At 34.4% G+C, this 12,234-nt stretch overlaps 1 protein-coding gene and 1 non-coding gene across 16 annotated transcripts in view; one reads left to right on the plus strand and one right to left on the minus strand.

The window, feature by feature from the left end:
• GULP1 (GULP PTB domain containing engulfment adaptor 1) overlaps positions 1-12,234 on the plus strand; it is a 271,776-nt gene that overhangs the window by 224,681 nt on the left and 34,861 nt on the right. For all 15 annotated transcript variants that reach the window (XM_023622181.2, XM_070242049.1, XM_023622174.2 and 12 more), the window contains one exon: positions 1,413-1,550. In XM_023622181.2, the coding sequence (XP_023477949.2) occupies positions 1,413-1,550 (138 nt within the window). The remainder of the gene's footprint in view (positions 1-1,412; positions 1,551-12,234) is intronic.
• LOC111768938 (U6 spliceosomal RNA) lies at positions 7,665-7,771 on the minus strand. The gene has a single exon (XR_002801621.1). It is a non-coding gene; the product is annotated as a U6 spliceosomal RNA (small nuclear RNA).

Here is a 12,234-nt window from a genome sequence, read left to right on the forward strand (position 1 = left end):
TAACATATATACATGGGAGAAACCCAGGAAAACTGAGTAACTTGCCAAAATGGCTGAAGCCACCACCTTAAATACCATCTTCAGCTAAAGACAAAGGACGTTCTTGGGGGTAGTAGTTTGGGACTTTAGAGGGGAGAAAGGCAATTCACATGGAGATGGAAAAGCAAATGTTTGGTCAACAAATGTTTGCCATACTTTACTAAAACAATCAACATGGGAAGGACTTTGATTAGATGGGCCTTGCTAGGTTCGTCCCTATTTCCACACCTAGAGTTATCTATGGTGATAGCTCCTTCCTGGGACAGGCCTTCTATCTTAAATTCTTTTAGGCAGTTGGGGGAAAGGTCAAAGTTTCTTTCTGAGTCTTTTGTTTTAAAAATAATCACGCCAAAGAATCACATTTGGGGGTGGCAAATTCTGGTTCACCACACAGTCATACAATATACTTCCTCATTTTAATTTTCATGCTTGCCAAACAACCCTTTGATGACTTACCATTTGGTTTCTATGTAGGGAAAGAATGCAGTGCTGCAGAGAAATTCTGTTAACCTTTATTTATATATCTCATTTTACGTACTCATTTTAGTCTGATGAGCAGTAATGTGAACCAGGGTGATAGATCAAATCTCAGCAAGCTGAGAGGTCAACCCTGAAGTTGGAAGGATGCAGTGACAGAAGCTATAGTTGCAGCGTGTGTGTGTATTTTATTTATTTTTTGCAGCATTTATCTTTGTATTGACTGGCAGCGTTGATTCAGTCATTTGGATGCTGGCTGTTTAGACCTTCCTCATTCACTGCTCCAGTGAAAAACATTACGGAAGTGGCGAGGAAAGATGATCTTCCTAGACAGAAGAGGTTCAAGAGTTTATGAGTTACGATGAAGACATGTAAAATACAATTTAATAAGAAAACTAAGGATGAAATGGTAGTGTGTTTCATATGAACTTGTGTGCAGATGAACTTGTTTTAAACTGTAATGGTAGTTACTTGCAGGAAGATAAAATGCGAAGTGTTCTGGTTTAAAAAGGTTCTGATAATTCTGTAACCTTCTGGGAGTATCTTAATCTCTCTGGATCTCAATGTCCTCCGAAGTAAAACTGCAGAGTTTAAAGTAATGGTCTCTTAAAATTCCTTGTAGCTCAGAAAGTCCATAAACCTCTGATCCTCTTGTATTTTGCTTGTGTTTTTCTAAGTACTATTGAAATGACCATCTTAGTTTAATCCTGAGTCAGGAGGTCCATCTCCATTACATATTTGTTTAAGTTTGCGGTGTATGTAATTATAAAACCAACGTTTGACAGATTATAGTTTCACTTTTAAAGTCATAAGTTGTATGTTATTAACACAAGCTGGTATTTCAGAAAAGGAAAAAAAATCTCTTCAACTATGTTTATTTCCATCTGTGTTCACAGGAAGTCCAACACAATTGCCAGCTTCACAGAATATCATTTTGTGCAGATGATAAAACTGACAAGAGGATATTCACTTTCATATGCAAAGATTCTGAGTCAAATAAACATTTGTGCTATGTATTTGACAGCGAAAAGTGTGTAAGTATGCCAGATGTTTTAGGGTGGTTTGTTCTGTTTTACAAGCCAGGAATTGTCTTGTTTCCGGCATTAGTAAAGTATTTGGAAATGAACAAGGTCTGCAAATACTTAACTACACTAATAGATTCATCCTGTCATGAGAATATGCTTCAGGACTTCATCCCTAACTAAATTCTCATGTTCATGGGCACAAGCTTGCATGCATGCAAATTTCTTTTCTTAGAACATCATGCCTGCTTATGTTATACATTTATTTCTCTTATGATCATTTATTTGTAATTTTAATCTCAAATATAATTTAGTAATATGCACATAATGCAAAGAGTAATGGTGAGCAGAGTTGTTTTTTTTAAGGGATGTGAAGGATCTGATGAAAATAAATATTTTAAACTCCAGGAAATAAAGTCTGTATGGCTCCTTAAAAAGACTCTAATACTTTGAAAATCTTGTTCTTAATTTTCATTATTCAGAAAACTTAACATAATGAAAGGCAATAGAATAGTATGTGTGCGTGTGTGTGCCTGTGTGCATGCATGTGTTGGCACATGAATATAATGAATGTAATCTAAAGTTTTTAGTAAGTAAGAACAATTAGGGAATTCCAAAGTTAAATCCTACAACAGTTCTTTAATCATTTGGGATCTTAAAGACAACCTCAAGTCTTGATTATAAGCATGTTAATGCTAATCATAACTTAGTCTGAGATCCTATTATAAAACATAAGATGTGAATTCTGAGCACACATTGCAGCCATTGATGGCTTTAATGAAGGGAGAACATCTAACCTCAACAAGATTATTGGCTTAGACAGAAAAAAGAACTTAATCCATTTACAGTCGTGTGCTGCATAATGACATTTCAGTCAACAATGGACCACATATACAACAGTGGTCCCATAAGATTAATACCATATAGCCTAGGTGTGTAGTAGGCCATACCATCTGGATTTGTGTAAGTACACTCTATGATGTTCTCGCAATGACAAAATTGCCTAATGATGCATTTCTCAGAACGTATCCCCATTGTTACGCAGTGCGTGACTATATTTGCTCACTTTTTATGCTGTCAAAAATAGCAGAGCACCATTATTATTATCACTACCATGTAACTTAATTCTCTGGTTTCAGTATGTGAGCTTCTTGAGAACAAATACCTTTTAATTTCTCCTTGTCAGTCCTACATCAGGTGGACAATAGATGCTCAATGAATTTTTTCTTAAAGAAAAGACCACATGGAAAAACTCACAAAAAGTAGAGCAAGTTCTTATTTGTATCTCTTAAACTATGGTGCTCTAAAAAGGCAAACTAACATGCTAAGCTACTTGGAATCATAATATATTTTGAGAATTTGAGGGAGAACTTCTCCCTAGAAAAATATACTTAGCCATATGAGACAATAATATATGCATAATAGGGCATTTTATATGAAGTGCAAGTTGTTTTTGAAATTTATCCTAATGAATGAATGCAGTATATTTAATGTTCCATCTTAGCCATGATTGTTTGCAGATGTTTTTTCTATGTGATTGAGAAGATTAAAGCTGATATTTGTTGAATTCTTCTATGTATAAGGTATAATAACCTTTTACCACTTCTACCAAGCAGTAAACTCAGTTGTCCTTCCTTCTTGCCTTACACATAGAAATAAATTTTCTTGGGGTTCTTTGAAATATTAAAAATCATAGTTCATTATAAATATTAGCCTTCTTATAGTTTTGTGTCACGTGTTTTATCTTTATTTGATCCCCATCCAAATTTCTTACGTGGTTATTTAAAACATAAGCTTACCAGAATCCTTGTGTAATTATATTGTGTTAAAAGTGTAAACTCCATTTCTCCCTGATCATAATTGTTTGTAATTTATTTCAAGAATTTCAATTCATTGACCCATTATTCTCTTTGGATATAGCATATTGGCTTTCTTTTTTCTTGAAGGTTGAAAATAATTTCTTGAAGCCTACAGCAGTGGCTCACAACCATTACTGTGCATAATATTCATAAGCAGGGCCTTTTAAAATACAGTTCTCTGGTTCCCACTTTAAAAAATAAGTTCATATTGATGGGGGCTGGAGCTCAGGAAATCCACAGTGAGCAAGTTCACCAGGTGATTCTGCTGCAGGTAGATGAGAATCTGGGCTTTGAAAAGCAGGGGTCAAGATGGTTCTCCAACTGTAAGTTGGCATCACTTTCGTGAGCTCAAAGAGGACACATTTTCTCGAAGTTTTATTTCCTCAAAATTTCATTTCTTCGAATTATAATAATGACTATGTTTATAAAGTTGATTTGAGATGTATGTAGAATTGTTGATATGCCATCCTCTGTAATTCTCATTTTAAACAACTAATCATAGAGTATTAAAACAGGAAAGTAAATTATGGCACAGCTGGCACAGTGCTTTCCTCTTATTTTAAGAAACCAAGGCCAGAGAAGTTGAGTGACTTTCCCAAAGTTACAAAGCTCGGTAGTTACAGAATCAAGATTAAAATTTAAGACCTTAGATGGCCACTGTAGCATTTGTCTCCTGCTATATTACTGCCATAACTGTGACCTATTCCAGAGTCTATCTGCTCTTTTTGGGGCCTTCGTCTTACCTATTCATTGTATTTTGTCTTTTCAGTATTTCTGTGTACTTGGTGAGAGTTTGAAAGATAGAGGAAATCTTGTATGCCACAAGACTAGAATTCACTACTCTGTTAACAATATCATGTTATATTAATGAATCCCCCTCCCTCTTTGCTAATAGTGAGGATCACATGGGGAGCTAGAGTACCAAGCCCTGCCAAGCAGTAATGAAGAGAGGCATGTGATGAAGCTGAACCTCTGTCCCCACCAGGCAGTAATGAGGCAGTGCTCTCCCATTGCCATTCCCCTGATGGAATTGTGTCAGAGTGAGCCACCCAAAACACAAAGTTTAAATAATTTCTAGACTCTCATAAAATAATATGTAAAATATCCAGGATTCAATTGAAAATCACTCATCAAGAAACTGGAAGACCTTAAACTAATGAAAAAAGATGACCAGTAGATCCCAACACTGAGATGAGAGAGATATTAGAATTATCAGACAGAGATTTTTTAAAAAGAGCCATCGTAAAAATAAAAAATAAATTATTACAAGTACACTTGAAACAATAAAAAGTAGAAAGTCTTTTCAAAGAAATAAAAAATCTAAGCAAAGAAAATAACAGATATAAAGAAAGCCCAACTGGGAATATTAGAAATGAAAAATACAATAACCAAATAAAAAACTCAATGTATGGGCTCAAGGGCAGAATGGAGAGTCAGAGGAAAGAATCAGTGACCTAGAAGATCAAAAAATAGAAAATGCCCAATCTGAACAACACAGATAATAAGCATATGTGTGTGCACATGCACACATGCAGGTATGCACACAAAACAATTCTAAAACCAAAAACAAAATAGAACTTCAGGGACCTGTGGGACTATAACAAAATATCTAACATTCCTGTGTCATCAGAGCCCTGGAAAGAGAGAGAAAAAAAGGTAGCCTTCAAAAAACATTTGAAAACATAAAGTTGCTCACTTTCCAAATTTGGCAAAATATGTAAACCCACAGATTCAAGAAACTGAGTGTACTCCAAACAGGATAAACCGAAATAATTCCACAGCAAGACATATCATATATAGTCAAACTTTTGGAAACTACAGACAGAGAAAAATCTTGAAGAGAGCAAGAGATAAACAAGTCCTTACCTATAGGAGAAAATCAATTTGAATGATGTTGTATTTCTCATTAGAAATCATGAAGGTGAGAAGGAAGTAGCAAAATATATTTTGAGTGCTGAAAATAAAAAGAGAACTGTCAAACCAGAATCCTAAATCCAGAAAAAATTTACTTCAGGAATTAAAGAGAAATGAAAAAATTATCAGATGAAGGGAAACTAAGATTATTTGTTACTACCAGACCTATGCTAAATAAATGGCTAAACAAAAAGGAAATAATAAAAGAAGAAACTTTGGAACATGAAGAAGGGAAAAATGAACAGTATAAGCAAACATATGGGTAAATCTTTAGTTTTCTAAATTGTGATTGACAGTAGAAGCAAAAAATACTTTCTGACATGATTCTAAGTGCATATATAGAAAATATAAGGCAATTAAACCATAAACAGGTAAAGTTGAAGGGATGTAAAGGGAGGTAAGGTTTCCATATCTCACTTGAACTGGAAAAATGACAGCCCTAGAAGACTGATAAGTTACATAAATATAATGTGAATCCTAGAGTAACCACTAAAAAACTATACAATGAGACACATTTAAAAACACTATGGGGAAATCAAAATTTTATTATTAAAATTTTTCAAAAACCAATAGGAAACAGTGAAAAGAAAACAGAAAGAAAAAATAGAGAAGAAACAGAAAAATAATTTAAATAGCAAACTTAAGCTGTAACATATCAAAAATCACATTAAATGTAAATGATCTAAATATACCAATTAAAAGAGATTATTAGCATGGATTAAAAGACCTAACCCAGATACATTTTGTCTACAAGAAACTTGCTGTAAACATAATGATATAGGTGATATAGGAAGGTTGAAAATAAAATAAGGGAAAAGATATATCATGCAAAAATTATTATCAGGTAAAGTATGTTTTAATATCAGATAAAGTAGACTGCAAAGTAAAGAAAATTGTCAGAGACAGAGAATGGAATTACCTAATGATAAAAGGGTCATACCACCAAGAAGTCAGAGCAATCTAATTGTATGTGACCAAATAATAGAACTGCAAAATAAGTGAAACAAAAATTCATAGAACTGAAAGAAAATGTAAGATAAATAAACAAACATACAATTATTGTGGGAGACTTCACCACCATGCTCCCTAATATTGTAAGAACAACTAGACAGGAAATCATCAAGAATATAAAATCACTCAACAACATCATCAACCAGTGGGATCTAATTAACCGTTATAGAGAACGCCACTCAACAGCAGAATGCACATTGTTTTTCAGTGCCGAAGGAGCATGTACCAAAATAGACCGTATCCTGGGTTTTAAAACAAATCTCAAAAATTTCAAAGCATGTGTTCTCTGACACCAAGTCAATCTAAAAGTCAATAACAGAAAGATAATAGGAAAGTCTTCAAAAACGTGGAAACGAAGTTTCCAGGTAAACATTCCACATGTCAAAGAGGACATAACACTTGTAAACATTCCACATGTGAATGAGGAATTCTCAAAGAAAAAATTTTAAAATGCAGTGAACTATATAGAAATGAAATAGAACATAATATTTGCGTGATACAGCTAAAACAATGCTGAGAAAAATTTATAACAACTAAGTTAATAAATTTGAAAAGAAGAAAATCTCAAATCAGTAATCTAAGCCCCCACATCAAGTACTTAGAAAGCAAATTATCAAATTAGCTCAAAGTAAGCAGAAGGAAGAAAATAAGAACAATAAATGAAGAAATTAATAAAATTGAAAGCGAAAAAAATAGAGAAAATAAATGAAGCGAAGCTGGTTCTTTGAAAGATCATAAAAATGACAAAATTTTTTTGTAAGTTTGGCAAACTAAGAAAAAAGACACAAGTTATCAATATCAGGAATGAAACAGGATTTCCCTGCAGACACTCCAGATAGCAATAGCAACTGTATAAATGTAAATTTGACAACATAGCTGGATTGGATTAATTCCTCAAGAAACAAAACTACCACATATCACCCAATATTGGATAATTTGAACATCCCTGTAACTATAAAGGAAATTGATTTTATTTTTTCATTTTTTGTTCATTATATTGTATACTTTATTCCAAAGTCAATAAATACAAGTCTATAGCATGAGTTTAAGTATTTCCATTGCATTTTACTTTATGTCAATCACTTTTTGCCAAGCATTATGTCATTTCAAATTTTTACCACGGTAGGCAATGCTGCAATGCATACACTTTATGTATTTATTTATTTATTTATTCATTATTGAAGTGTCGTTGACATACAATATTATATTTGTTATAGATGTACAACATGGTGATTCGACATTTATATACATTATGACATGATCACCATGACAAGTCTGGTAACCATCTGTCACCATACAGAGTTATTGCAGTGTTATTGACTGTTCCCAATGCTGTACGTTACAAAATACGGAATGCTTCATGAATTTGTGTGTCATCCTCACACAGGGCCCGTGCCAATCTTCTCTGTATCTTTCCAGTTTTAGTATATGTGCTGCTGCAGCGAGCACTAAAGGAAATTAAATTTATAATTTAAAACTTTTAAAGAGAGCTCTCCAGGCCTAGAGGTTTCACTGGAGCAATCTATAAAATGCTTAAAGGAGAATTAACATTATTCTACACAACTTATTCCAGAAAAGAGAAGAGGTGAGAGCATTCCTCAATTCATTTTATGAAACTAGTATTTACCTGATACCAAAACCAGACAAAGATAGTGCAAAAAAGGGAAAACTACACACCAGTATCCCCCAGGAATATAGATGTAAAAATTCCTGACAAAGTATTAACAAATTTAATTCAGCAATATATAAAAAGAATTATACAGCAAGACCAAGTGGAGGTTGTTCCTAGGATGCAAGTCTTGTTCAACATTCAAAAATTCAACATCATAATCAACCATATTCACAGGCTAAAGAAGAAAAATCATGTGATCATATTAATCAATGTTTTAAAAATATTTGAAAATAATCAATATCCATTCATGGTTGAAAACTCTTAAAAAATGGCAATAGAAGGAAACTCCCTCAGCTTGATGAAGAGCACTTAAAATTAAAACTATAGATAACATTTGACTTAATGGTGAAAGCTGAAAGCTTTTCTCCTAAGATTGAGAACAAGGAAGGGATTTGCACTCACACTACTCTTATTAAACACAGTCCTGGAAGTTTCAGCTATTGCAATAAGGGAAAAAAAGAAAATAAGAAGCATGCAAATTGTAAGGGAAGAAATGCAACTATTTGCAGATGGCATAATTGTTGTAAATTCAAAGTAGTCTACCAAAAAAGTTTCTGGATCAACTAAGTGAGTTCAGCAAGGTAGCAGAATATGTGATGAACATACAGAAATCAATTGCATTTCTGTATACTAGCAGTGAACAGATGGATACAAAAATTTATGATTGCTTTAAAAAGCAAAAAACGTAAGTGTAAATCTAACCTTCGGTGAAAAACTGTATAGTATTGTGTGCTGAAGACTACGAATCACTGATGAACAAAATGAATGCAGATATAAATAAATGTAGAGCCATGCCATGTTCACGGATTGGAAGACTCAATCTAGTAGATACGTCAGTTTTCTTCAAATTAATGTACAGGTTTAACACAATTCCTGTCAACGTCTTATCAAGAGTTTTTTGTAGATATAGACATTATTCTAAAATTTATATGATAAGTCAAAGGACTAGAATTGCTAAAACAGTTTTGAAAAAGAACAATAAAGTGGAACAAATAAAGTCTACCCTATTTCAAGACTTATTATATACCTACATCAATCAAGACAGTAGTTTTGGTGAAAGGGTAGATAAATAAGTCAGTGTAACAGAATAGAGAACACAGAAATGAGCCTACACAAATATGCCCCACCGATTTTTGACGAAGTTAGGAAAGCAATGCAGTAGGGGAAAGATGGTCTTTTCAGCAAGCAGTGCTGGTGAAACTGGACCTCTATAGACAAAAAACAAAATTCGCTTTGACCTCAGCCTCACATCTTATACAAAAATTAACTGAAAATGCATCATGAACTTAAATGTAAAACATATAACTATAAAACATTTAGAAAAAAGGGAGAATCTTCAGGATGTAAGGGCTTGGCAAAGAGTTTTTTGACTTGACAGCCAAAGCAGGATCTATAGTGGAAAAAAAAGATAAATTGAACTTAAAAGTAAACATTTTCTCCATGAAGGGCCTTGTGAAGGGGATGAGAAGACTAGCTAAGACTGGGAGAAATTCTTTGCAAACCCGTATCAAACAAAGGTCTAGTTCTACAATATATAAAGAACTTTCACAACTCAACGGTATAAAAAGTATCAATCAAATTAGAAAATGGGCAAAAGATATAAAGAAGCATTTCATTGAAGAAGATAGTCAGATGGCAAATAAGTACATGAAAAGATGTTGGCATTGGTATCCGTTAGGGAAATGCAAATTAAAATCAAAACGAGGTATCACGACATGACCATCAGAAAGGCTGCAATACAAGCATACCTCATTTTATTGCACTTCACTTTATTGTGCTTTTTATAAATTGAAAGTTTGTAGAAACCCTGCATCAAGCAGGTCTATCAGCACCATTTTTCCAACAGCATTTGCTCACTTCGTGTCTCTATGTCACATTTAGGTAATTCTTGCAATATTTCAAACTTTTTTATTATTATATTTGTTATTGTGATCTATGATCAATGATTTTTGATGTTATTATTGTAATTGTTTTGTGGTGTCACGAACCATCCCTGTATGATGGTGAACTTAACCCATAAATGTGTGTGTTCTGACTGCTCCACTAACCGATGGTCCTCTGTCTCTCTCCCTCTTCGGACCACCCTAGTCCCTGAGACACAATATTGAAATTAGGCCAATTAATAACCCTACATGGCCTCTAAGTGTTCAAGTGAAAGGAAGAGTCACGTATCTCTCACTTTAAGTAAAAAACTAGAAATTATTAAGCTTAGTGAGGAAGGCATGTCGAAAGCTGAGAAAGGCTGAAAACTAAGCCTCTTGCACCAGATGTGAGACAAATTGTGACTGCAAAGGAAAAGTTCTTGAAGGCAATTAAAAATGCTACTCCAATGAACACGTGAATGATAATAAAGTGAAACAGCCTTATTGCTGATATGTAGAAAATTTTAGTAGTCTGGATAGAAGATCAAACCAGCCACAACTTTCCCTTAAGCCAAAGCCTAAACCAGAGCAAGGACCTAACTCTCTTCAGTTCTCTGAAGACTGAGAGAAGTGAGAAAGCTGCAGAAGGAAAGTTTGAAGCTAACAGAAGTTGGTTCATGGGTTCAAGGAAAGAAACCATCTCCATAACATGAAAGCGCAAGGTGAAGCAGCAAGTGCTGACGTAGCAGCTGCAGCAGCTTATCCAGAAGATCTAGCTAAGATAAGTAATGAAAGTGCTGCACTAAATGGCAGATTTCCAATTTCACCCATTTCCAAATGAAACAGCCATATATTGGAAGAAGATGGCATATAGGACTTCCATAGCTAGAGAGGAGATGTCAGTGACTGTCTTCAAACCTTCAAAGGACAGCCTGACTCTCTTGTTAGGGGCTAATGCAGCCCGTGACTTTAAGTTGAAGCCAATGCTCATTTACCATTCAAAAAATCCTAGGGCCCTTAAGAATTACGCTAAAGCTACTCTGCCTGAGCTCTATAAATAGACCAACAAAGTCTGGATGATAGTACATCTGTTTACAAAATGGTTTACTGAATATTTTAAGCCCACGGTTGAGAACTACTGCTCAGAAAAAAAGATTCCTCTCAAAATATTACTGCTCATTGAAAATGCACCTGGTCATCCAAGAGCTCTGAAGGAGATGTACGAGGAGATTACCAACGTTGTTTTCATGCCTGCTAACACAACATCCATTATGCAGCCCATGGATCAAGGACTAATTTCACCTTTCATGTCTTATTATATAAGAAATACATTTTGTAAGGTTATAGCTGTCATAGACAGTGATTCCTCCAATGGATCTTGGCAAAGTAAGTGGATGAGCAAAGAAAGTGGTTTCTTAAGATGGAATCTACTCCCGGTAAAGATGCTGTGGGGATTGTTGGAATGACAACAAAGGATTTTGAATATTACATAACCTTACTTAATCAAGCAGTGACAGGGTTTGAGAGGATTGATAGCAATTTTGAAAGAAGTTCTGCTGTGGTTAAAATGTTATCAAAAAGCATCCCATGCTACAGCGAAATCATTCATGAAAGAGACAATCAATGCGGCAAACTTTATTGTTGTCTCATTTTAAGAAATTCCCATGGCTACCCCAACCTTCAGCAACTACCACCCTGATCACTCAGCAGCCATCAGCATCAAGGTAAGACCCTCATCCAGCAAAAAGATCTGTAACCTTGCTGAAGGCTCCGATGATGGTTAGCATTTTCTAGCAATAAAGTATTTTTTAATTGATTTTTTTAGACATAATGCTATTGTACACTTAATAGACTACAGGATAGTGTAAACATAACTTTTATATGCTGAAAACCAAAAAATTCATGTGACTCACTTTACTGCAATATTTGCTTTATTGCACTGTTCTGGAACCAAACTCTCAATATCCCCAAGGTATGCCTGTAAAAAATGCTTACAACACCAAATGCTGGTGAAGATGTGGAAAAGTGGATCACTTGTACATAACTGATGGGGATATAAAATGATACGGCCACTTAGGAAAAGTTTGAGTTTCATAAATAAAACTAAACATGCAACTGTCCTATGACCCATTTGGGCAGTTATCTCAGAGAAATTAAAACTTATGTTCACACAAAAACCTACACATGAATGTTTATAGCAGCTTATTCATAATAGCCCCAAATTACAAATACCTCAGATAATGGATGAATGATCAAACAAACTCTAGCACCTCTAAACTATGGACTACTCCTCAATAACCAAAAGGAATGAACTATTAATACACGCAGCAACCTCAATGACCCTCCAGATAATTATGAAGTGAAAAGTCATTCCCAAA

This window comes from Equus caballus, chromosome 18, assembly GCF_041296265.1.
Source record: "Equus caballus isolate H_3958 breed thoroughbred chromosome 18, TB-T2T, whole genome shotgun sequence".
In the NCBI taxonomy this organism is placed as follows: domain Eukaryota; kingdom Metazoa; phylum Chordata; class Mammalia; order Perissodactyla; family Equidae; genus Equus; species Equus caballus.